Source organism: Phalacrocorax aristotelis, chromosome 1 (genome assembly GCF_949628215.1).
Source record: "Phalacrocorax aristotelis chromosome 1, bGulAri2.1, whole genome shotgun sequence".
Taxonomy (NCBI): Eukaryota; Metazoa; Chordata; class Aves; order Suliformes; family Phalacrocoracidae; genus Phalacrocorax; species Phalacrocorax aristotelis.
Genome location: NC_134276.1, coordinates 151,520,215 through 151,546,448, shown reverse-complemented (window position 1 = coordinate 151,546,448; position 26,234 = coordinate 151,520,215). Strand labels below are relative to the sequence as shown.

Sequence of the window (26,234 nt, the reverse complement as noted above, 5' to 3'; positions counted from 1 at the left end):
CAGGGAGTCTGAGCTTACTGGGAATAAGAGCAAGTGTGGCCCTAACATCAAACTGGCCCAGTAGCTTAGAAACACCATGGCACTCGTTTTGGTGTAGTTTTCAATGAGGCAAGGGGGAAGCAGGAGCAGGAACTGGTTGGCCATCCTTGCACTTACCCCACACAGGACAGCATCATTACTACTGTATCTCATTTGCTTCTGTAAGTTGCCCAGTGCAAATGAAATTATTTCCTTAACGCTAACCCACTGGCTATATCAGGCCCTGGGGCTAGGAAAAATGCTTGCATATGAAAAGACAACTTTTACTGAATGTTCATAGCAAAGCAAGCAGTTTTTGGCACAAGGCGTGTTTCCTTCCTCTGTCATTCAAGTAAAGAAAGGAAGCCAGATATCGCAATGTAATACACCAATTGCTTTTTAAATGCCTAGGGCAACAAAAGTCTTTGTTCCCCCATCTGCCTTGGTGCTGAAGGGTCCGTCCTACTCCCTTTGAAATCAGCAGTAGATTTCCATGGATTCTGAATGCAGAGGGCTGAATCCCATGCAAGGCATTTACACTGCCTTTAGTAAAGGGGGCTGCAGCAAGAACAGGGGAGCATAAACTATGGAGGAGGGCAGTCAGGGGTCAGCAAAGACCATCCTCTGGCTATATAGCTGCCTCTTCAAAAACACTGCAGAAAGATTCTGGTCCCCTATTAAATTTGAGAGGTTTTAGAGTTATTTCCAAGAAGGGCTTAGACAGAGGCAGTACTGCTGAGGGCACAAGCAGTTTCAGTGTTGAATGCAGATGTACCAGGGCACTAAGGAAGCAACCTCTCTTTCTGAAGCCTTTGCTTCAGATTCCAGATTATGGTCCATAATCTGGAAAGCACCTATTTACTGGTATGGCTTGTGCTGCCCCAAACCCATGTACTACAGCATGTGTGGATCTACACTTGAGTGTGCTGCTGAATCAGTCCTCTAACAGGCTTATTCAAGCCTCTAACCCCACATTTAAAGAAGGTAGCACAACCCAGAAATCAAGGCACACACTAAATGCTGGCTGGTGTGGAGCTAGCAGCTCTGCAGCTCACCAGCACAGAAGTCCTCCCAGTCCCAACTTTGCCCCCTTCACTTAGCCCACCTGCTGGGTTGGATCGGGCGGTGGAAACATCAGGTCCTCCCGCCAGTCTTTTCTCAGTTTCTGAAGCCCAGGCAAGGCCCCTTTCCCCACTGCCTGCTTGCGGCAAGGCCTGCCAGCTGGCTAATCAGTTCATTCAGATGCTGCAGCACAGCCTCCTCATCTTTGAGAGGAGCAGAGCTCCACGCACTGTCAAATGTGAGAGAAAAAATAACACATACTTAATGAAATGTGTTTGATCTGTCACAGTCCTTGGCACGTTCCAATTTGCTGCAGTCCAGGGCACATTATCAAGTACAATGATGCTTAAGTCTGGGCTTATTGAGGATGTCATGAGAAGCTGACAGGAAAGGACTTAGCTAATTCTCTGCTTTCATTCTTTTAATGCAAGGTGGCTCCAAGAACCAGCTTATTTCTACTAATATTTGTGTTTTACCTGTTTTTGCGATAGACCTGTTTCACACATGGGGGCAGGGGAGATTGCAATCAGGGAGTCACCTCCTCTCACCTAACCCTAGGAAGGGAATGCCCTGAGTGCCAGCCCACAGCTTCAACGCTGTTAACAGCCTCCACCTCAGGGACACCTGGACCAGGGCTTTGACTCTGCACCTGTCCTCTGACTCCTGAATACGCCAATATGAAGGACAAGAGCTGGAATGCTGCAATGGGAACAGGACCAGGACAGACACAGACCAGCAGGGGAGGTGTGGCACCTCAATTTCCTATTTTAAAAAGAGGGAAAGCACCCTGGTTATGGAATCAAACCTTTTCAACTGGGAACAGGCAGTAGATTAAACTAGTGCCCAGAGTTTTGGCCCTTTATGCCACAAGCCTCAGCTTCTCCCTTCCCAGACAAAGCGATGCACAGCATTACACATGCCCACTACTTCCTTCTCAGCTTTGCCTGCTGTTTCTATGAGAAAGCCTATTCACACACCTCCTGGCTCTTTTCCTGAACATTTAATCCTACTGTGCCCCTGCCCTATATGTTCTCAGGCCAGATGGGAACTCAAATAACTTCTTGTTTCCAGCTAGGAACAATTTGGTTCTCCCACAGCAGCCACAGCCACCCACTGTGTTACATCCTCCCTGACAGGCAGACATTTTCTTCTCCCTCTAGATGCCCCTCTCCTTAATACACAAGTTCAGAGAAAAGACTTTGCCCCTTGCTGCTTGCCTGCACTTTTTTTGCTGTTCCTTCACCAAAGTTTGGAGAAAAATCCTCTAACTCATTTGTTCCCTGTCTCTTTTTTTCACTCTGCTGTAAGATTCTTCCAACTGTTAAGATGCCACCTGACACAGTCCACAGTCAACCCTTCTCCTGGACCCACTCAGTCACCACCACCACCAGCAGCAGCAACCCTCCTCAGCTCCCTCTGACCTCACCAGTCTATTCTAGAGGTGCCCTGCTATATTTTCAACCCTCAGCACTTTGAGGGGTTGCTTTTTTCCAGGCCTGGACTGCCCTTTTCAGACATCATCCCCAGCCTGTCATCTTCCCACAGAGAGGAGGGGGCTTCCTCTGTGCCCAGTGCAACAGGCAGCTCCATATGAAATGGTACTGGACTTGGTACTGGGCTTGGTGCATGAAGGCAGCCACATTTTTCCCCATGAGATTTACTGCTGAGAAAATAAGAATACACCTGGATTCCCCCAGGCACTGGAAAGAGAGCAGGCAACATGCAGGCAGCCACAAACACAGACCACACCAACAAGTTCCCTTCTTCAATATTTGAATGAGGTAGCCCAGTCTCCCCTTGATCACGAATTTTGGGCTGTTTGTCCCACACCTACCACCAAGGGATCCTTTGAGTATGGCCACAAAAGGCAAGGAAAGCCAAGGACACCTCTGAAGCGCTGTGGACACTCACCAGTTGGGTCCAATGTGCCAAAGCACAATGCAGAAATACAGGAGAACAGCATTTGTTGGATTTATTTGGGAACAAGCTGCAACTAAAGAAGGGAGGCAGGAATCAGAAAAAGAGGAGATTGAAAGTGTCCTTTGAAAGCAAAAAGTGGTGGTATCCTCAGCCTCTCACAGGGCAAAAAGGGCTTATTCAGGGCTGCTCAGGTGAGACAAGGCACAAGAGAGAAGCCACCTCGGATATTGGCACCAGAGGAAGAAGCCATTAGGAATTCTCCTAAAGCTTTTCTTCCCACAAACTTACTGCATGTTCCCAGCTGCTGTCACAGAGGAGCTCCTGCTGCTGGGAAGTTAACATCCTCCTTTTGACCTCTTCTGCTGTTTTATCTTAAGGCAAATGAGAGGAAGACAATCTCAAGAGCAGAGTGAAACAGAGTGAACAGCGAACAGAGATGTCGTTAAAAAGAAGTCGATAACACTTATTAGAGGAAGCACAGTTTTAAAGTACCTTTGGGCACTCGTAGGTGCTGCTGGAGCTGCAGAAGGCAGAATCACAGGTGATACTGCAGACATCTGCACTGCGTTTATATTTCTTGGTTTCATTTTGAAATAAGCAGCAACCCAGCACATAAACTGCAATTTAAGGTGAGGAGGGAGGAATCAGAAAGCAAGCAGGCTGGGCTGTGTTACAAAAGGAGGAGCAGGACACAGAAAATTCTCTGGTTGCACAATATGAGCCAGCAGTGAGTCGGCAGCTGAAATCCTGTGTTGCATTTCGGTGGCAGGAGGCGGGGGCGGTTGTGGGAGCAGAGACAGAAAATCAGGGCTCAGTGAGGAACAGCAGTACCAAGGTACAGCTTAAGGAGCAAACCCAGTTAGATTAGTGTGTGGGGGCTGCTACTGGAATAGGTCATATCTGCAAGATGGACAGGAAAATATTAGCAGTAGAAGTAAGTTCTTTCCAGCCAATCTAAGAGCAGCTACGTGAACAGGGATGGCTGCTTCAACCACAGCTGCTTCCACACCCGAATGCTGCTGGAGGGTGGCTCACTCCAGCTGCAAAAAGGAGAAAGGCAAGGAAAGATATAGCAAGAGAAAAACTGATCAACTCCAGGACAGCAGTCAAAATTAAAATGCCTTTCATTTCAAGCTGTTGAAAGCTAGCTGGCTTCTTTACACCTTCTAATTAACTTCCAGGTTGTGTGGGCTGCAGGGCATTCTCAAAGCATCTGTTCAGCAAGGTTCATGGAGCACAGGAGGCTGTCACAAGGATCAGATCCTGCTTACATTTTCTCCAACATTCCAGCGTAAGAGCAACGCTTCTGCAGTCAGTGATTTTGCTGCTTACTGACACCAGCAAGTGTGAGATAAGAAGCAACTGTGAGTTTACTAATGACATGTACATCTGTGATACAAGCTGCAAGGATTACAGAGCATCATCCTTCAAAGCACACACCCCCAGCTCAGGAGGGGACCAAAAAGTTCCTGCCCTGTCCTCTGCTGCCATGATAGGAGAGCCTCCCAAGTACCTAACAGTGGCTAGACTTCCCTGAGGATCAGTGGCAAGTCCCTCGCTAAAAGCAGTGTAGGCTGTTGTTCTCAGTGCCAGTTCAGTCTCTGTCAGTGTCCAAGGCTCACCATCCTTGCTCTGGGCTACAGAGACACAGAGGCGGTTTCTTACTTCAGCCTAGAAAAAAGCCAAGACTAACTGATGAAGTCCATAAATGGGATGTAAATATGATCAGAAACCAGCCTTTGCATCACCAAATTCTCTCAAGAACTTCCCTCAGCCCATAGTCTGGTTATATCCACTGCCACATAGCAGGAGACCCATCAGCATGGAACCACGGCAGGATCCATTTTTCTTACAGATCACTGCAGTGACAGGTCTCCTACAGACACAGAGCCAGACTGGCCCCAGCCTGGCACCAGCAGAGCCCCTAGAGCCACCCACATAGTGGCTGGAGGTGTCTGGCCGAATTCCTACAGCTGCATCAAGCTTGCTCAGAGGTCCTTGTGCATGGCTGAAGTGTGGGGACAGTATGGCCTGTCACTGGCTGGAGGAGCGGAGCAGGTGAATGACACAGAGGGTGAAAGTTATGCTGCTCCAGCACCCGCTTTGCAAACAGGGGCACGGTGGGGCAGCGACCTGCAGTGCAGCCTGGAGGTGTCCCACAGGAACAGGACAGAGTCCGCAGGAGGGGACATGGTAGGTACAGGGCTGCCATCTCACCGGGGCAGCAAATTCACAGAGCAAGGCATGCCACCTGGCAGTCCTGGGCAGGTCAGGGGAAGGAAAGGAGGCTGCCAGCCCCCAGTACTGCTGCTTGGCTGCCTGCTGCTGACCCAGGTCAGCCTGAGGCTGGATGCCGAGGGGTTAGGGAAGGATGGACAGCAAAGCAGCTACCCTCTGCAGGGGCATGTGGAGCGCTGCCAAAATCCTAACCTCTGCAGTGCCTAAAATCTGAACCTTGCAGTCGCTTCCCTCAAGCTGCTGCTTTGGGGCAGGAGAGCAGAGAAGCCAGCACCACTGGTAGCCAATGTCTCCAAAAGTCTGTGGTTTCGAGGTGGGAGAGCAGCACTGGGGATTTGGCATCACACTGCTCTAGGCACTTCTAGCTAAGCTCTCCCACAGAGATACACACTGTCTAGCCTCCTGAAAGCACAGCCTGGGGCACTTGCTATCAGAGTGATGAGAAACAGGAAGCACAGGGGAAGAGTACTCAAACAAAACTCTTCCAAAAGACAGGTAAGGTTATGGCATGACACTTTACCTTATGCCTCCCAGCACAGAGGACAAGGGGAGCCAACAGCTTATTTGGCAGAGCCTGGTGCCTCAGCACGGATGTGCGTGCAGCCGTCGCAGAGCAGCGGAGCAGTGCTGCATGGGCTCTGCACCATGATCAGCCCTGCACTGAGCTCCCTGTTCAGCTCTGCACAGGGAGCCCAGCACCCCACATCCCACTCAGGTGCAGGATGGGGATCTACCTGGCTGACCCTGAACAAGCTCAGCCATCTCCAATTGGTGCAGAGGATGAGACCCATCAGGTGAAACTGGGACAGGCAGAGGCATGTGTGGCTATGACTCTAGCAGTACTGTAACCCTTTCCTAGCGGTGCCTGCTGTAAAGCCACATTGCAATGCAAGGGGACTGCATCACCGCATCCAACCTGCGCCCTCCAAGAGGCACAGTTTCTGGTCTCCAACCTGCGACACCAAAACTTTCCTATAGTCTTGCCCAGGAGCGCAGGCAGGTAGAGACACAGCACAGGGCTCCTTAGCCTGACCTTTGCAAGGACCACATCTGCACCCATGAATCCAGCAAAGTTGGGCTGTTGCAGAGCTGCAAAGGTCAGGTCCAAGGTTCAGCCTCTCATATCAGCAGCTGTCAAAGAGGGAAAAACTGGGGCAATGGCATTTCCAATGGCATTGGATGAAAGCCCTGATTAGTAGAGATTACTTTAAAAGCACTGTTGATTTAAGGAGACCCAGATCAGGTGTTATGAAATCCCTATATGTTCTGTCTGGGTTTGTTCACAAATATGCCCACAGATCCCCAGAATTTAGCACATGCACAAACTGTGCTGTCTCCCTGCCTCACCCCTACATGGGAACAAATTTGATGAAGCCTCTGAGGCAAGAAGAACAAGAAGCGTACTGCCAGGCACATCTTTTAGAGCTGCAGCCCCCAAGTCAATGCACCAGGGCCAGCACCTCTGCAGGGCAGCCCAGGAGGAGAGGGAGTCACTGCCTTGTGTTTTAAGGAGCTGAAATGCCTACAGTCTAACTCACTCCTAGCACCTTTCCTCCTGTGTCTCTTATCACCTAGCCATTGCTGCCCATCATCCCCGTCCCTGTCTGGCCCACTCTCATCTCTCTTCTCAATCTTTCTGCTTCTCTTTTCTTTCTCTCTCTGCTGCCTCAACCTTCAGTACCAGTTACCCATCCTTCAGGCATCCCTTTGCTCTGCAGCTTCCCGGCAGCCCTGCAGCAGCATCGCTGCCTGTCCTTTCCTATAGGCACTATTGAAAGAAAAACTTCTTCCCTGGGTTGATCCAAACCAATTATTTCCCTCCCATCCTCCAGCTCTCTATTCCTTTTCTTAACGGTAGAAAGCTTTTCCCCTTGCAGGTTTGCTGGCCCACTCCCCCGAGCACGTCAGGCAGTTGGCACGCAGCAACTGGCTGCAGGAGGACCAGAGACACCAGCACTCCCAGCATGACACGCACATCCAGCCAGATCTGCTCAACGAGCAAACGCTCAACTCACCTGAAAACAGTGCAGGTCTCTCCCAGGCAAGCCTGTCCTGTCCTGTCCCACAGGAGTCCAGGCAGGGAATTCACTGATTGCCAAAGAGATACAGCAAGAGTTAAGGCAAAGACTCACCTCTCTCCTCCTCCTGTCCCTCCCCCTCCACCAGCTCCCCCACCAAATTATCACCCAGCTCACATGTGAGTGGTGGGACAGCAGGAAGGGAGGTGCATCGGGGGTGGGGGGAGAACGTTCTCCCCAGCTCTCTTACAACATACACCTCTCCAGACCTTGAACTGTGGCCATGACAGGAAAACAAAAAAAGAAAGCAGCCACAGTCAGGCAAGGTAAAGACCCAAAGTCTGCAAAGACCAACTGCAGCAGTCAGTGGAGTAACTCCAGGTCCTCTCGACCTCAGCAGGAACGAGATCTCCCCTTGCAGGCCCTGCGGCATGGCCCAGGCTGGCTGCCACATGCCCCCACTGCTCTGGGGCTCCAGGACTTTAGTGGGATAGTGGCATTGTCTCCAACTCCAGGGATCACTACAGTAAACTTGTTTTGGCAGCCAAGCTCGAGACTCACCAACACCATCATGCAGATGGAGCAAAAGGCAGAGAGTGGGTGGAGGGGGCACGTTTGTCCCAGGCTCCTGCAGACCCCTCCATGCCTGGGCCATACGCTGCAAGCGTCAACACAGCTCACAGGAGAGAGTTCTGTCAGCAGGGAGAGATACAGCTGGATCCTTTATTTTTATAATGTCTGTGTGCTCGCTAGAAGCGAGCAGTCCCTCTGTGCCTTTGCCCTGGCAGCTCTCTTTGTATCCAGCTCAGCCCCAATGCACTTTTCCAGGGCTTCTCGTGACTAACAGCAGCAGCTGGCATTCCAGTTATACCATTTTTCTCAAGATAGTTCAGCTCAGGTTTTTTTTTTAATACTATGGTTAATGCTGTTACTGTTCTGTCTTTTGCTTTGTCTGTTAACATGCCTGCCAAATTCCTACTGACCTTTCAACGTACCCATGTTGTCGAACCACAGCAGCATGCAAGATGGAAGCTAGGACACATCCAGCACATGCTCCTATCCGCTCACCTGTGTCAGAGCTCACCAGATGAGCATTCCCTGGTGCCCTCAGAGTAGGAAACTTGGGAGCTGACAAAAGTCCTCACCACCACAGAGTGGGGAAGTGGTAGGTTTATGTGCCTGCGTGATTTATAGAGGTCATTTGTAATGTTGTTTGTAATGTTGTCTCAGAAAAGTCTTCCATGGGTGCCAGAAGCCAGTGAAATCAGAGCACATTAGAGCATGCTGGATTGCCTGGGGACAAGCAGTGCTGGAGACTTGTGTGAAAGGAGTCACCCTTGTGCCTCATGGGATGCTCAGGATAAACTACTGAGGCCAGCACTGGAGGCAGGAGGAAAAAATATTTCTTTCTACTTTGCAGGTGTTTATATACTACTTCAGCTGACACTGGGGGCAGCTGGTCTGAGCCCATGTTGCTGGACAGTGCAAAGAGGGGGCAGAGACGCTCGGGGTGAGTGCTGGGGGATGTCCCTGGGGCTGGGGAGCTCTGAGCCAGCCCAGCCCTGTCCCAGAGGCCTCAGTTGGGCAATGGGGCCCTGAGGTCAGAGTGCTGGGGTGGCAGCTGGAGCAGGAGATGCCTCTTCACAGGCAGCCAAATAGAACATGTACTACCCTATTTCCAGCATTAAACTTTCCAAGCATGCCATTTTTCAGAGCCCTGGCTTTCACCTATCATGTGTGCTGGTTGAGCGGATTGGTCCCATACCCAAAGAAATACAGGCTGATCTTCCCTTACATGGGCTGGGATCAACATCAGAGGGGCCATGCTCCATCTTCTGCTTTTTGGGGGCTGTCGCTGAAATCCTGAAAGACTGCAAGGTGAACATCCTGTCCTGGCTGCACAACACAGGACTGTGCCGCTGCCCATCCTGCCACAGAGAACCGGTGTGACCCAGTGCAGCTGGGGAAAAGGTGCAGTAGAGGTTATCAGGATATGAAAAGGGGATTGAGATAAGCCTAGGTAAGCAGAGCTGACCTAAAAACTTGATTTATCCACACTGAAGTGTTTCACAGGATCATCGCAGTTTTTTGCAAAACTGTAGATGGGAAATGACCTGCGACATTAAGGTAAAACAAGAAGAAAGTCAACTTAAATGAAAACTTTATCCAGCAATGTGTCAAAATCATTGCCCACGAGAAAAAAAAGGCTGCTATTTCTTCTTTCCAGCCCAGAAGGTACCAGAAGTTACACTCAGGCTTCAGAGTTTCCCACGAGGCAATAATTCACTGTGGTTTTAAATCCTGCTATGGGCATGGGGCACCTTTATCCCACCGCCACAGCCTCCACTTGAGGGATTGCACTAGTGTGATGGCCCAGACCAAAAACCAGAAATCACCTTCTGACCAGATCAGCTCTGGGGGTACAGACTGTGCTTAGCCCTGTCCTGGGAGAGGACAAGGGAAGGGGTGACACATTCCCTGACCACTAATAGCCACCTTTGCTGGCAGAGTCAGCCCCTGAGCAGGCACCCTGGGTTGCGCAGCTGTTGCAGGGCTACTAAAGGACACAGCAATCTGACTGCAGGTCTCCCCACGGCATGGGTTCCTCTTCCGTCATTGCCACGGGCAGAGGTAGCTTCCCACAAGGGCTAGCAGAGAGATTATGTGGCAGGATGTGAATTTGCGAGCAAGCCCAACAAGAGGAGCCACGGCCAAGGCTCAGCCAGCTCAGGGGACAGACACCAGCAGGGATGAGCCCTGGGGAGAGGTTCTGAGGGGGATAAATGCCAACCTCAGGAGAAAGGTGTCTTGATACAGGCATGCGGAGGTAGCTGAGGAGGGGAGAAGAGGCCCTGCTGGCAGAAGGGAAGGGGAGAGCATGGGTGAGGCTGCTCTTAAACACTCCATCCCCATAATGGAAGCACTGCTTGCAATAAATTTTTGAAATGTTCAAAGCATTCCCCTTCCCAGGCAGCATGAACCCCTCTCAGAGCTGGGACCCCTCCTGCCACGTGCAGCTCTGACGCTGGCAGCACCCAGCTCTCCGTAGCCCTCCCCACAGTGCATCCTGACAGTGTGACACCCTATGGATGCATCCCAAATGTGCTCCTGCTTTCCAAATGTTAGAGGCTGGGGGACGCAGGTGCTAGGTTCTGTGCTGCAGACAGAGGAGCCTGCAGCCCTGGCTGCTCTGCTCGTTGGGCCACCTGCGGGAGAAGCCACAACTGCCCTTGCTAGTCCAGACTAATCCCACCTTTTGACACCTTTTCTAACAAAATGGGAGAAACACTGGTTCCCCCGTGGGCACAGCACCACTGATTCTTCGGTTGGGAACTTGCCTAGCTGACTGAACGCTACGTTTGCAGAGGAGTTTCCCCTAGGCATTCTTATAATTTACTTCTTATGTTTATGGCTAATTTCTGCTTAAGTAAGCCTGTGACTTCCTACAACAGTTTCACTGTAACTAATCACAAGTGAACATAACCAAAGTAACAAATGCTAATGAGGCCCCACAGAACTGTGATGAGCTCTGACAGCCACAGCACCACTCCTGCACCAGGCTTCTGGAGAATAAGAGGCTGTCAGGAGCCTCTATCTTTGGAAGTACAGGCAGGGTGAGACATCCCTTATTTCACAGCATCCCCAGTGGGGAAGAGGATGAGGCACAGGCAAATGGCTTAGGATCCCAGAGCCAGCAATAAAAGTGCTCAGGAGGGAAGATCAGTGGTGCTGGGGAGTCATCTGTGATCTAACAGCCTCTCTATCAGCAATGCTCAGTGTTGATCAGAGACCAAGGAGGGCCACAGAAAAAAGACAGGCAGAGGACACATGGGTACGTGCCTGTTTGCTCCTGTTTTCCCTCCCTGCTTCCTCAGGGCAGCTGAGCCTGTTGCCATGGGACATGTGATGTGACAGCAAACACCTCTGATACACAGGCACAAGAATGCAAAGGCCAAGGTTGGTCTGCGGGGACAGAGAAGTGCATGTTGCTGCCCAAAGTGGCACAACTCTGGACAGGTCAGAAGAAGAAGAATGTAACCAAGTCACTGTGAACTTCTCAGAAGTAATGGCTTCCCAAATCTTTGTGCTCCCCCACGCGCACTTCCCTTATCTGCACCAGGCAGATCCCTGTTCTGCAGGCTGCTAACCACACTAGCAGACAAGAGCTCAGCTAAACGCCCTGCTCTGAGGGATATGCTCATTTGCACTGGCCTGTAGGACACACTTAACAGATTATTTGGGGACCTCTGCTTCACAGGATTATGTATTCCATGTGTTAAGATGTTAACCTTACTCTGCTTTCTCCATTTACGCACCATGGCCTGTCTTCTCCCAGCGCATCCACTTTTCTTGTCAACGAAACGTACAAGACGACTCACAGGACGTCATTCTTCAATAGCCACGGAAAACTGTCTTGCATATCACTAGTGGCAGAAGGAGAAGGACCTCTCAAGGCATCTGTTCAAACATGCATGAGCCCCAGGGTGCGGGATGCTCCCCACAGGAACAGGTGCATCCTGCTCCACGGGTCCATGGATCTGTCCCCAAGATCTGAAGTCTCTCCCCTATCCTATGTGGGCATCTCCATCTATGGAGGAGGATGGCAGGGTCAACAGTATCTCTTTGCCTGATCAGGGGGCTGAGAATCCTCCCCAGGCACCACTGATGCAAGCACTACAGTATGGGAAATGCAGAGCCTGGTTTTCACAGACAGATGGATGGAAAGGTCAGTCATCCTTTTCAAGCACTAACAACCTGGGGCAGAATCTCAGGGACTTCTTTATTTTTATGTGAACTTCTCATCTGAAACTAGAAAAAAACAAACAAAAACCAACCAAACAAAATAAAACCACCAAAACCCAACCCAAACCTGGGTCTTTAATCTCACTCCCTGTTTCCTGGAAATAATGGGTTGAATTCTCAGACTAAGTTGCAGATTTGGGATTCCGAAGGTGGCAAATTTCCAGCAAACACACATCTCCTGTCTAAAGGGACATCAGCATCTCCTCAGCTGGAGAAGGTATGAGTAGGGGTAAATTCCACAGACTGCAAGGAGTACTGGGTTCATCCTGAATGCCATGAAAATCCCTTTCACCATATTCCAAATCATGAACAATCACGGTATGCCAAAATCACCACATTCTAAATTTCACCAAAATTCCCTTTAACCAAAGGGTCTTAAAGAATGCTGTGAAAAATGTTGTCTGGAAGTTTCAAATATATTCATTTCAGATTTAGTCCATCAACGTTCTCAATGAGCAATACAGAATATACTTGACTGATATTTCAAGCCAGGCATCACAGGTTCCAATACTTTGCCTTGAAGTCCTATCAGAAATAAGACATTTAGTTAGGAATGGCTAGCAAAACCTTTGGTTTTCTTGCTTATCTGACCTGCTTAGTGCATCCAAAGTTTTACAGCAATTGGGTCATGTAAGAGCACAGGCTTGGGAGGCCTCCTGGCTCATATATAACCAGATCAATAAACCACATGCCCAATTCACTGGACACCAGACTATTTTGAAACAAAGCAAGTCACAAGCCTTTCAGCAGACTCCCACTTTGCCTTTATGTAGCTGAGCAGACTTTCTACATCAGCCATATTTTGGAGATAGCTGTGGACAATTACTATTTTCTATTAGGGTTAAAATATCTTCCCAGTGGGCCAAACCTATAGATATTACTAGAAAATGAAAGTATAATTCTGTTTAAGACTAGAATGCCATGAATAAAAAAGTATCTGTCCCTGGAGCTTCTGACACAATTCACACAAACAGCCAACAGAAGAAAACTTCTGTATTGAACTCTTTTCCCTCATTTCCAGAAGTAATTTCTACCAGCCAGTACCATATCCAAATGGCAGGGCAGCTGGATAGCTGCATCCTTCATCAAACTGGGGTCTCTTCTAAAAAGGGGTCTTCTTGGGTTTCTAAGTTCTTTCCTACCTTCAGCTCACACATGAGCACCACGAAGCACTGAGACTTTGAGGATGCCCAGGAAAACTGTGACAGCCAGTTCAGCCCTGACCTCCTGCTCTCCAGCCCTATGCTTTCAGCATCCCCAGCATTCTCCAGATGCAGCGGAGGGAAGCGTGAAAAACCCAGTGGCTGAGATTTTGATAGGTGCAGGGCTGACCATGGCAGGGTTTGCCCATGAATGCACATACAGCCTAACAAAGGAATCCACCCGCCCCAGAAAATAGGCGGGGAAAAGGGAAAACAGGTTGGAAATGAGATGAGGTTTCCACAGCCACTCTGGAACAGAGCCAGTGAAGCACCAGAGGACCACAGATGAGTGGGGTCTCCCTCCTGGAGGTTGAGTCTGCACCATCACACACACACACCCCCAGCAGCAATCCCATCAGTACTTGGTGCCCATCAGACTTTCACCGTCTCTGTGTGTGAAAGCTCCTGCCCCCTTTCCATCACCGACCTGCCTCCCATCTCAGGTCACCCGGCTCTGACAACACTAAACTGGGGAAAACCAAGCTCAAGAACTTGCCATTGCCTAGAGGTCTAAAACCAGTACGTGCCACAACTGGGGTCACCGTTCCCTGTGGGAGGCAGCTGTCTGCAGCAGAGAAAACCTCAACAGGCGGCAGGGAGGGGAAAATGGCCGGGTCACGGTGACTCGGGAAAATTTCTCAGTAGCCCTACAGCTAGCCACTAGAACAGGCCGAGCCACCGCCCCTGCGAGCAGAGCCAGACAAGCCACCCGGCTCAGAGGCCCTTCGAGAGCGGGGGAGGCGGGGGGAGTGGGGTGGGGACCCCGGCCCCGCCGCGGGGGTGCCCGCAGCCCCCGCCCCGCGGGGACCCCCCAGCCCCGCGCTGCGGCGGTAGGCGCAGTCCTGGGGCCACCTTGTGGCTGGTGGCGTGGATTGCTTTCGGTTGCGTCTTCCTCTCCCCGCCCTACCAGGGGCCTCGGCCATAGCGTGGTGCCCACCCGTGCCCCTCTGCGCCTCGGGAAGCCGAGCATCTCCGGCCGCTCGCTCAGCTCTGCCCGGGCTCCGGCTTCCCTCAGGGTTTCCTGGGAGCAAGCCAGCTCCCCGGGGTTAGATGTCCTCTGGCTGCCCTCCTCAGATGCTGGGGCTACAGCACTTAAAACACAAGCTCTTTGAATTATTTTTTTTTAACCCAAACAGCCTGGAAACGAGGGGCCCTGTTTGTTGACATAACATGCAGATCCTGCTTCCCACCACGCAGCCCTTCTTCCATATGCAGGAAAACCAATATGACTGGCTGTAGAGCGCCTGGAAAGCAGTCAGCACAACAACAACAAAATTTAAAAAAGACATAGACCTGCAGAGATGAGGGAGAGTTTCCCATGATCCTCCACTTGCACAAAGAAAGCGCAAACCCACGCGCTTCTCTCAGACCCTGGGAATAGCCCAGTGACTCATCAGCCAGATGACTCTTTTGGCTGGGAGCTGGCAATGGCTCCAGCAGAAGGTGGCATTGCGCACTCTGCTTCACCAGTGGTACCCCAGGGCCTACCAGTTATGGGAGGGCTCTGAACTGGTGTTCCCTGTTTTCCTTCCTACCTTAACCAAGCTTCCTCTCTTCTGGCCAGCCTCCCATACCGATGTGCCAGTGTAAGAGAGATCCAGACCTGAGTGCCCAGCAAAGCTCTGCTAACGCACATCCCGCCTAACATGCTGTGAGCAAGGGATGCTGGTGAGACAAAACTGAGACAGAGCGGATCTGGAGGGGAAAAACAAGGATTTAATGGAATGAATGTGGAAGCTCCCAAAGTCCACACTGGAGCCACACCTCCGAGACTCTCTGACACTCTCCACTCCAGGATCAGTTCTTCCTTTCTGCCCACCAGAAGGCTGGGGATGCTCAGGAATACCGGTGCTTGATCTGTCCCTTCAGAGCCCTCTCCGGAGAGAGGATTAAGGTGCATTGCTAACTCCTTGCAGACCATCTCCATGACAGCCTCTTCCTCAGCCCTTCAAATCTTCCAGGGAAGGGAGCTCAGTCCAGGAAGCCCTCTCTCCTTGGCGAGTGAAGAATCCTTGTGTTATCCAACAGGTGGTAAAGGCTGTGTAGAAACCATCCTGGGGGAAGGGAGAGCCACACCGGTCCTAGCAATGAGATTCAAGCTCTGTCAGTGTCAAGAGGCCAGCTCTGGTGGAGGGAAGGGGCTGTCCCGTGCCTGGTATGGAAGGCAAGTCCTCAAGTGGGCAGGTGAGTTGGTGGAGCCTCTGCAAGGCAAAGGCAGGCATTGAACACAGCCACATGCACAAAAGGTGACCTGGGTCCTCCCCTTCCAGTCATGGGTATCATTCAGCCAGCCAGGCAGGGCTGCAGGTCTGGTCCCTAAATGCCAGAGATGTCCTGAATTAGGACAGTCAGCACTTCAGAGACTGAAGGGATAAATTCATCTTTGAACCACTTGTCCCAAGACAAGCACTGAGAACATGAGACACCTCAGATATGGTAGGAAAGCTCTGTCCTCTCTTTGCTCCAGGCCAGGGCTAGAAAGCAGTCCAAAGAAATGTTGGTGCCCAAGTACCTCCAGGTCATCCCCTCCATTGGCATAGACTGCAAAGGAAGAGCCTGCGCACACAGGCTTGGCTTTAACTGGGACAGCAAGTGCATAAGGGGCTACCGTGTACGTCATGCAGCGTGGCCCTGCTCCTGCAGCTGTGCCTACTCCTCCCTCTCTGTGCTGAACACAGGAGTCAGGGCCCATTGCTGTCAACCCATTCCCGAGTACTTGTGGGAGGCAGAGAATGGGTGGGATCCTGGGTGTTCAGGACTGTCTGTGAAGCCTCCTCCTGAAACCATGAGCCATGGTGGGGACAGGATGCCTGTCTGGAGCAAGGTCTAGTTTGCCAGGTCCCCACCCTCCCAGGGCAGCCAGCAATGGGTCACAGCAGCTCTGGGAGCTGGGCAGGCCCAGGGCACTGAGGCTGTGATAGAAACTCCAAACTCCCAGTGATCCCCTATACCCACCCCTATGGCCTCAGCATAGACTGAGGAACTCAGCTGCCCACCACACTCATAGGATCTGGAGCCTTCTCAGAGCAAGTCCCCAAGCCTCAGTCAAGGCTAGCCTCCAAACTGACTTGAGGCACTGGAGATCATCCTCTCCATCTAATGAACTTTTTCCTAATGGTACTTGCAAAGAGACAGAAGCAATAAACAAAAGGCACCAGGAAGCAAAAGCCAGCTTCGAGCAGCCCTCCAGCCAGGCAGAACTTAATAAAACCAACACTCAGTTATAGCAATGGACTCATTCAATTTATTCTAGGCTCCCTGCTAATTAACCTGCAACACACAAATGATCCCCCTGCAAGGCTGGACTTCAATGCAGAAGCACAGCCCATGCCCTGATCCCTGAGCACCAGCCTCACCTCTCTGAGGGAGCCTTTCATGGTGGAGAGTTTGTAGATGATCCAGAGCGGGATGCACACCATGGAGGAGAGGGCCAACAGCCAGCCCAGGGTGTCTCCCCACCACGGGTACACGTACTTCTTGTTGTAGGTCAGCGGGGTGTATTTGATCAAAGAAAACAGGAAGGTTGCCTGGCAAGGTGGAAGAGACCAAGAGAAAAAAAGCAAGAAAGTTAACACCATTAGCCAAGAGAGGTCCTTCCTGGTGAGTCTACACCTGCACGGTCTCATGGTAACAGAGATCTCCCCAGGACAGTAACAGAGGAGACACCAGTCAAGCAAGTTTTGCTGGGACAGCCCCCATGTGCAGCACTGGGCATGGCAGCAAGGAGATTGCCTCACCAGCAGACACCTCTATCACTGCTGAGCTGGGCTCCTCTCCCCATTGTTTAGCCCCACACCTAGCCCCCAAAGCCACAAACACACAGAACAACAGGCTCCCAGAGTACAGGCCACAACCCCCTATACATATGCACATCCCTCTATATATATGTACGTATCTATATCTCAGAGGCACCTAGTTGTGCCCGTCTTCTCCCCACAGCTCCTCTTCCTGTGGGCCCTCACCATGCAAACCGCTGGGGTGATGAAAAGCCAGCAGTATTTGATGATGGACCATGGCCGATAGCCGATCATATCTTCAATGTTATCGTAGAAACGCTCAGCACCTGTGGAAAAGGGGAAGGATGCCACACTGCTACCAGGGAAGGAGGGCAGCAGGGCCTGCATGTCCGGGGTCCTGTTTCACCACTGTTTGGGTGCTCCCCAGAAGACAAGGCAGTAACCTCAGCGTAGCTGACAGCCCTGTCTGGGGAGCTCACCGGGAGCATGGCCAGCTTCAGTCTTTGTCCCGGACTAACATCCTCTCACTCCAGAACAGCCCAGTGAGTCAGCAGGGTCAGGCCCTCAGCTGGCGTCTCCCAGGCTGGGACCTAAACCCAAGTTTTACCCATTCCTTGTGAACATCGAGGCTGAGAGAGGGCTCTCAAAAATGTTTGAGGGTCTCAGACTCCTCTATACACATGTTGGGAAAAGATTTCCCAGCCAGCTCCAAGTCCCCAAGGAAGGCGGGCCACAAAAGCAGGGGCACGTAGGAACATGCTGGGGATATCTGCCAAGTAGGTCCCCCAGAGTATTGCTGTGAGGAAGGCCCCGCTCACTGAGTCCATGGGCACCAAAGCAAGGGTTTAGAGGTCTGCCTTGCACTGCGAAGCAATTGCCAAGAGAAGCTATGGACCAGCATTTTTAGGATGGACTAAGCGAGAGCTTGGGTGACCAGAGCTGGGGACCCCCCCTGGTTCATACTCACCATAGACCCAGGCGATGCAGAGAGTCTCGAAGATGGCCACAAAGAGCAGGCACATGCCACTGGCAGCATAGTAATCAAAGAGCTGGAAGACATACATCCCACCCTGGGAAGGGCCAAGCAGGCAGCGAGGCGAGGTGGGGAAGGAGAGAGGGGAAAGGAATCAGGCACAGGCAAAGAGCTCCAGCCAGAGCAGGAAACAAACCAAATATCTTCCACAGAGATAGAGGCACCTTCCTCTCTCTGGGGCATGGTTTTAGCCAAAAGCAAAGGCCATGTCCCTTGTTCTCAAGGCCTGGTGGAAACATGCAGCAGCCCTGCTCTCAGGAGTCTCTGCAACCCTTCATTCCAGGGCAGGGCAGGGCAAGCGACTGCGGGGATATTTTAGGATAAGACAAAAACAAAGCAACTCTTGTATCTAGAAGTGAGGGTGGAAACCCCTTAAGATGCACAGCACGTCTGATTTACTTCAGCCTCCTAATTTGCCCAGGGAAGTAGCAGTACATGCAGTTGTGCAAGTACCTGTTGCTGGAGGCCCAGAGGTTGGCACCCTGGCTGTTTCACTGCCCAGGTCTGCAAGGCGCTCTACAAAATGGGCCTGCAGGTAAGTCCAGGCACAAAGCTGCAGGTGCAACACTAAAGGCAGCTTTTTCAAAACTATGCCCAAATTAATAGAGAAGATGCGAAGAGCTTCATGGCAGCATCAATGCACACACACATACTGCTAGGACAAGTTAAAGGTTTTAAACCAGAACAGTTTAACCGCTAGGCAATTAATCATAACAAGGGGTATATGTAGGAAATCGGTGTAATAAATATGGGGCTCACTCAGGCCCAACAAATTTCCTTACACCAAGTGTTCGGGTAGTTCCATCCATGAGGAAGGAGGAAGACAAAGGCGCTCACCTCAACCATGCAACAGGCTACAGCTGTAAAGGTTTGGCTCATGTAAAGATTGATCTATAACCAAAATATGGGCTGTCCAGAGCTCAAATTATCAAGTCTTGGCAGGAGAGGTGTCAGGATTGTGACTGGCAAAAGGGGTGAGGGCCGGAAGGGAAAATGTGAACACCATGGGGAGGAAGGGCAGCCTCCCCTAGGCACTGTGCAGCAGGATGGGGCTCACCAGCAAACTCGCAGCCCCAACATGGCCACCACCACCCTCCAGAGCCCCCCTCTGCCAGGGGGGGACTCAGGCCCAGCGAGTACCACACAGGTAGTCTGAGCCCAAAATACCTCTGTGAGCATCACCAACCCGACCAGATAGGAGAGGACAGAGACCAGCAGGATGAGGGTCTCCCGGCGGTTCTTCTTGCGGAAGATGGTGGGGTACATGTCCACAAGAGCTGTGACGAGGCTTTCCACACAGACAAACTGCAAAAAGCAGAGATCCCACCTCCATCAGCCTGTCCTGACCAGCTCCCCAGACCCACTGCCCCCACTCAGCCAACTTCAAGCCTGTCCTGAAGGGACGGTGGCTTTTGTCTGGCAGGGAATCACCCTGAACCTTTACCTGGCTGTCCAGTCCCAGCAAAACAACCATCAAGAAGAAGAAGCATGCCCAGAGCGGAGAGAAGGGCAGCATGACCACAGCCCGAGGGTAGGCGATGAATGCCAGGCCAGGCCCTGCAGGGAGAAGGGCTTTCAGAGCCAGCAGTGGCATGGCAGCAGCAGCAGCAGCACAGCACAGCTGATGCAGACTCACCCGCCTGAGGCAGCCACCTGGCCAAGGCACAGCCTGCAGCCATGCAGCCTCTTGCTCCAGTTATACCAGTGCTGTGCATGAAACCCAGGCTTCTCAAGGGGTTGAGGAGCCCAGCAGGAAGGCAAGGAAAGGGGACACAGCAAGCTCTGGCTGCATTGCTGGCACAATGCCTGGGAGCCAGGGAAAGCCTCTAAGCCCAGGGGAGCAGAGCAGAAGCCTGGGCATACACCATGAAGCCACCTCACCCCCCAATCAAAAGACAGCAACTGTGTAACCCTAACCAGCAGCTTATATTGACCTCAAGACATGGCCATTGCATCTTAATACTTCATGAGTGTGCATTTATTTTTTTCCTGGGTTTTGAGGCAGAAAGCAGAGCTGCCTGCCAGGATGGGAACCTGCCACTGCAACATCATTTTGCCAAGGGTGGGTAGCCTGTGGGCATACTCCCCTTGCTGAGGGGTCTGTCCTGGTTTCCACTGGGATAGAGTTAATTTTCTTCATAGTAGCTAGTATGGGTTTGTGCTTTGGATTTGTGCTGAAAGCAGTATTGATAATGTAGAGATGTTTTAGTTGTTGCTAAGTAGTGCTCATACTAGTCAAGGACTTTTCCAGCTTCCCATGTTCTGCCGGGTGCCGGGGAAGAAGAAGGAAGGGGGAAATGTTTGGAGTGATGGCGTTTGTCTTCCCAAGTAACCTTTACACTTGATGGAGCCCTGCTTCCCTGGAGATGGCTGAACACCTGCCTGCCTATGGGAAGTAATGAATAAATTCCTTGTTTTGCTTTGCTTTTGTGTATGGCTTTTGCTTTACCTATTAAATTGTCTTTATCTCAATCCATGAGTTTTCTCACTTTTACTCTTCTGATTCTCACCCTCATCCCACCAGAGGGGAGCGAGCGAGCGGCTGTGTGGTGCTTAGTTGCTAGCTGGGGCTGAACCATGACAGTCCTCAAACAGCAGCACCCCTGCAGCCCCATCCCACCGCAGTCCCACTCACCTGACTCGGCCACCTCGGCAATGGGCACACCCTGCTCCCCTGCCATGAAACCCAGGATGGAGAAGATGGCAAAGCCGGCCACGAAGCTGGTGCCACTGTTGAGGAAGCAGAGGGCCACGCAGTCCCTGGGAGGAGGGGGCACAGCAGCATCAGCCAGGTTGGGGGTCCAGCTATGACCCATACCCCATGGCAGCCCCCCGGGGCAGCACCCACATTCCCACCCCAGCCACTGTACCCACAGGAGGGCCTCTCTTGCAGCATCCCCACAGCTCAGCTCAGCACCAGGAACTGCAGGAGGATGGCCCAGGGTAGGCAACACAGCAGGAGCCCCCCCAGGGAAAGCCTTCTCCAAGGACAACATAAAAATGCATTCCTCACTTAAGCTCCTTGCTCATGAGATAGTCTTGCTACATATCTAAACACCTGATTTTTCTCTTTTTTCCTCTCTCTCCCCGCTCCCTCCTGTAACAGGGAGTACCAAAGATTATTTTTGTCTGAGGAAGAGGCATGTTTTTTTCCTTAATAGATTTCTTAGACCAGTTACAATGTTCTTGGTTCTCAGCACTACTAGATGTCTCCTGGTCCTCACCTTATGAGAAAAAAATGAACAGAGCCATCCAATTTATTTTCTCTGATCTATTCCCTTTTGTCTGTTTCCTCTCATTCTCATCCATCTAACTCTTTACACTAAATATCTCTTATCTATCCAATTCCTTTTCACGGTCTAGTCTCCCTCCCTCTTGTGACTGCAACCCTGGGGACAATAACAACATTTGCAGCATCTTTCCGAGATATTCTGAACCAAACTGAAGGCACCCCTTCTGGCATTTCGTGGCCCACTCCAACTTTATTAAACGTTATTCTGCAAATCCAGTGTGATTTTCTGTATCAGTCTTTAGGTATCTAGCATTTTGGGGCTTCATGCTCCTCCCTGCGTGTTAACTAGATCTATTCACAGTTTGCAACCATTTAGAGAGAGAAAGTATAGTTCACGCAGAGACTCAAAACCGTAAAAATTCAGATTATTCCTTCCAAAGCACAGCTCTCTGCATTGTCAAGGACGGCACAGCACCTAACACCATTGCTCTGCCTTTGCACTTGGTTTCTAAGGCAGGAGAGACTGAAAAAGGCCTGCAGAGTGAGTCCCTGCAAATCTCCTGCCTGGTAAGGAGGGTCATGCTCCACCAAGCTCAGCTAACCCAGTGGGAAGCCCACGCCAGAATCTCATTTCTCCAGTTGCTAAAAAGTGCCTGCTTTCCACTCAAGTTATATTCTCAATCATTTTATATAAATTCCCATTTATTTCAAATAGTCCCTCTTCCTTCCTGGTGTTTCTCCCCCTTTCCCCTGGGTGTATGCATGACAGGTCAAACCCTCCTTGGAAAAGCATGGGCTGGGAGGTGCTCTCCAGTCACCTGTGTCACGGTGGATGGTAACATGTGGGCAATTGCCAGAGCAAAGAGGTCTCTCCAGATTTTGACCCAAAAGGGAGCCCTGATGATATCTCTAACAGTCCCAGGAAATGCCATTCGGTGCCATCCTGGATTGCTGCCATATGAACAGTGGACCCTCCTGTCCACATCCTTTTCATTTCTCAGGTCACCAAAGGTTACACCTGGCCTGGGATAACTCAGTGAGGCACCATGCTGGTGTCACTCTGCCCTATTAAAGTCTGGACCTGTCTCCCTATGCAAACCAAGGTTGCAGAGCACAGGACCAACTCATTAAAACTGGGTCTGTGCCTGGGAACAGGCTGGTGAGATGTTTAACACCAAAACTAAGAACAATTTCCCTAGCAAAGCCAAATAGCATAAAGGGTTTATGTGCAAACAGACATCTCTCCCCTTTCTATAGTGTCTCCCAGCTGCAGCTACAGAAGCTTTTTACAACCTTGCTACTAAGCAGCCTCTGTCATCATCTCCTTGATACACATCCAGACTGGGGATGCAGGGGGCTAATGCCAAAGGACATGCAGCAGGCCACAGCCAGATCTGTTATCTCTTCCCACAGCTTTTTCTTTCAAAACTGTATCTGGAAGAATGGTCATGAAAAGGAAGAAGAGTCTAAGCCCAGCCAGTGTTGGAGAAGCATTCCTACAGCAGGAGTGAACTTCTCCTAAGGTGGAGAGAAAGATGACAAGCAAGGACCACATAATCAGTGGTTTGCCTGAACCTTCCACAGCAATGACAACAAATTCAGATTTAAAAGTTGGAGGGAGAATTTACTGCGGGGAGCAACACAGCCAGCACAGAAAGCATGGGAAGGGAGGAGGGTAGCTTTACACGTTTTTTCCACTTGCACTAGCTTTCTACCCCTGGGGATGCAGCTCCAGACACTGGATACATCTACAGTGAAATGAGTTTATTTTCACCTGACCGCTTCAACTTGACAGCCTGATTGAATCTGGCAGCCTGGCCCATCTCTGTTCAAGGGCAGTCCAGCACAGGGAGAGCATGCAAGAAGCAGAAGTCATATCCACAGGTTTACATGTAGACCACAGATAGCACATAAGAACCCAGAGCACTGACAGCTGGGCAAGACACTAGGTCCAAATGTACCTAGGAAGGATAAATGCCAAGGTGAAAGGACTCCAGTCTAGAGCCACTAGATCTCTCAGCTCTACCTGAGAGCTCTACTCATGCACCCATGTAATAGGGGAGGTTGTGGTGTGGGGCCTGGGGTCACAAAGCTAGTGAAGAGGATTAGACTTTGCTGGGTCTCAGCTAGTGTGGAAAGGGGATTTGTCATCCATGGCAGAGACAGAAACTTCTCTTGAAAGGAAGCACAGAGAGCTGGATTTGGGGACAAAACACCTGGAAAGACTTTTCTTACACCTTGAGTAGAAAGAGAAAACACGACACTTCAAAAGGCCAGTAGCCTCCAGCAGTTCAACAGCCTATGTGCACTGATGTTCAGGGAGGGGAAGGCTCTAGGCAGCAGAGCCATGCTCCAGTTACCTGTAGCAGTTGTTATGGTATTTGTTATAGCTGCCCAGAGCTGTCAGGCATCCCAGACAAATTGCATACGAAAAGAAGATTTGAGTGCCTGCATCCATCCAGACCTGCAAAGGAGATGCAAACACAGGTGAGAAGACAAGGCCAGCACAGAGCACAGACACTGCATGGATGCAAAGAGGCAGAGGTCCAGGGGCTGCCGTAATCGGCAGAAAGGCCAGTGATCAAGAGGTCAGCAATACCCAGCATTTAGACAATGCTGGTTTTTTTTTTTTCTAGGGGCAGGCTATTTAGTGCCAGGAATTACAGTGCTCAGTGATGTACCCAGGGGTGCTAAGAGTGCCAAAGGGACAGGATGTGCCCAGAGTTTTGCAAACCCACAGCGCATATAGCTCTTCATCATCATGTCCTCCTTCCTCGGACAAATCTGCAGGACCCTGTGACTCTCCAGAGGCTCCCAACAGTGAGAGACCAAATGAACACTTTCCACAAGAGCTGAAGGAGCCTGCTGCTAGCAGAGGAGGGGAACTTGATTGGGGCAAGCCTGGTCTCCCACTGAGTGGCACAGGTACCTACAGCTTCTGGTGGTGGCTCTTCTCTCCAAGACCTAATCTAAAGGCTCCAAAACTTAAAAGAAAATTAACTGGAGAGGAGAGGAGTACTAGAAATAAACAGAGTTGTTTGCAAAAGACAGCTCCTAAAAGAATATACAAGAACACTGTTAGTCCCACGAGGCGCCTTTGAACTCTGCTTCGCTCTCACTGTCAATAACATTTCCCAGTGCTCCAAGGCTGACATTTGTCAATGCCAAATTTGATCTGAAAGCCTAGCTGTGTGCAGTCACCAATGCAACCACCACCACTACCTTCTGCAAAGAACAGCAAAATCAGAAACCAACAGTGAGGAATGAAGCAATGACAAAGATTATTAATTAAACCCTCTGTTTTCTAAGATCTTTCTTCCTAAGGGGTTTATATAATAGAGATAAGACAATCATTCAACCAATGATGAACAGCAGCCACATTCTAGAGAGAAAAGAGAAGCTAGTCAGGAAAGAAAAGCAGTAGAAAAGTATTACTGGGACAACTTTAATGAGAAAAGTCTCCATTTGGCAATACCCTCCTTCCCCAGAGTAGCAATGTTGGTGAGCCCTTGGACAAACACCAGCCTTGACCGAGGATCCCCTCTGAGAAGAACAGAAGTCAATAGAAAGCACCAGAGCATTTTTGATGACCCCAAATCACACCTTCACCTGTCAGCCAAGACCTCATGTCCTGAGGCAATGGTCAGCTGGGCAATACCTGCCCAACCGCCCCTGTTGCTCAGGCCATGCTGGCCAAAGAACAATCACTTGGCGAGAGGTTTTGTTTTGTATTTACCTCTTCTGAGGTTGAAGGGCCTTACAAAGGGATGTTATGATCCCATTAGCTGTGATTTTCTGGAGGAAAATCTGTTTTTAGCTCAAAGGACCGCTGCACAAAACAAAGCCTCTCCCTGCCCACTGCTGCAAGACCCAGCAGGGCAGTCCGCAGGAAGAGGAAGCAAAGCACTGCTAGGGCTAGATTTGGTGAAACTCCTCTCCCTGACTGTCCTGCAAACAACTCTGCTAACATTCAGTCCCACCACCTTCTCTTTAGTCCATGGAAACCATGTTCACAATTTCACAGGGAGTCAGATCAAATCTGTGATTTGTAAAATAGGAAGGGACAGCTGGTGAGGTGGGACTGGGACAGCTAGTTTGAGGCACTGCGACATTGAAAAAGTAATTGACCTCAGTTTGGAGGAGCTGCATGGGGACGTGGCTTTAGAGAGCAGGATATCAGTTAATTTTTGCATTTCAAAAAGATTAGGAAAAAAAAAATCAAAGCCCTTTTCATAATTGATTCCTAAAGCATCACTGTGCTTGCAGGCAGTAAGGGTACAGCCTTCATTTTTAAGCTACTTAGGCACAGCAAGGAGCTGAGATGAGCTGGACCAGCTGACGCCTTTGCATCAATAACTTAAGGATCTTTGCACAGAGCAGGGTGAAATGTTGTTAGGTTTGCTTTTTATTTTCTTGTTCACCGCTAGAGTTCTGTTTTTTCATCAAATTTGAGCTCAAATCACACCCTTTCAGGGGCTTCAGAGCCCTTGTAGTTCAATTTGTCAAGATAACAAGGCTTTTGCCATCAGGCTGCCTACCCCACACTTGCCATAACATTGGACCCAGTTGACAAACTTCAACCAGATTTAACAGTCGGTAGAAACCCCAAGGATATCATCTACCTATGAATTTCACACAGCCAGGAAACAGGAAAAAGACATTAATTTAGCTTCCCCACTGAGCAGAAAGCTACAGAGAGGAAGAGTCAACCATTTTTAAATATCAGATAAATCACACAAGCAAGAGACATGAGAAATATCCCGGGGCGGGAAAAAAACCCTGATGCTTTACCAGCCATGGTAGAAGCCAAATATCAAGACACCAAGCTTCATTAGCTCCATGGCTTATGAAGTGGCTCATTTCTAAAACCCAGTGATACCCTTGAATGTGTAGCAGAGACCAGCATGTGTTCTGGGGGGTCCCTGCTCCGCTGCCTGCTCTGCCCAGCATGACACCCATCAGGTGCACACT

At 50.5% G+C, this 26,234-nt stretch overlaps 2 protein-coding genes and 1 long non-coding RNA gene across 13 annotated transcripts in view; 1 reads left to right on the top strand and 2 right to left on the bottom strand.

Annotated features, from left to right (window-relative positions):
• LOC142067492 (sodium- and chloride-dependent betaine transporter-like) overlaps positions 1-7,379 on the bottom strand; it is a 42,051-nt gene extending 34,672 nt beyond the window's left edge. The window contains exons 1-2 of one of the 3 annotated variants that reach the window (XM_075116162.1): positions 7,254-7,379; positions 1,124-1,309 (exon numbers count right to left, since the gene is read on the bottom strand). The gene's annotated coding sequence lies outside the window, so the exon portion shown is untranslated. The remainder of the gene's footprint in view (positions 1-1,123; positions 1,310-7,253) is intronic. The other 2 variants (XM_075116172.1, XM_075116151.1) reach the window with 2 other exon arrangements.
• Positions 7,380-7,531: 152 nt separating this feature from the next.
• Positions 7,532-13,048, top strand: LOC142054971 (uncharacterized). Its single transcript, XR_012660436.1, has 3 exons — positions 7,532-8,421; positions 8,677-8,766; positions 11,593-13,048. It is a non-coding gene; the product is annotated as an uncharacterized LOC142054971 (long non-coding RNA).
• Positions 13,049-14,957: 1,909 nt separating this feature from the next.
• Positions 14,958-26,234, bottom strand: part of SLC6A13 (solute carrier family 6 member 13) — a 34,443-nt gene continuing 23,166 nt past the window's right edge. For 6 of the 9 annotated variants that reach the window (XM_075116102.1, XM_075116111.1, XM_075116128.1 and 3 more), the window contains 8 exons: positions 23,624-23,727; positions 20,667-20,791; positions 19,476-19,588; positions 19,199-19,336; positions 17,966-18,068; positions 17,224-17,324; positions 16,618-16,788; positions 15,082-15,342 (listed from right to left, as the gene is read on the bottom strand). In XM_075116102.1, the coding sequence (XP_074972203.1) occupies positions 15,202-15,342; positions 16,618-16,788; positions 17,224-17,324; positions 17,966-18,068; positions 19,199-19,336; positions 19,476-19,588; positions 20,667-20,791; positions 23,624-23,727 (996 nt within the window). In that variant the 3' untranslated portion in view covers positions 15,082-15,201. Of the gene's footprint in view, positions 15,463-16,617; positions 16,789-17,223; positions 17,325-17,965; positions 18,069-19,198; positions 19,337-19,475; positions 19,589-20,666; positions 20,792-23,623; positions 23,728-26,234 lie in introns of all 9 variants that reach the window. The other 3 variants (XM_075116077.1, XM_075116087.1, XM_075116097.1) reach the window with 2 other exon arrangements.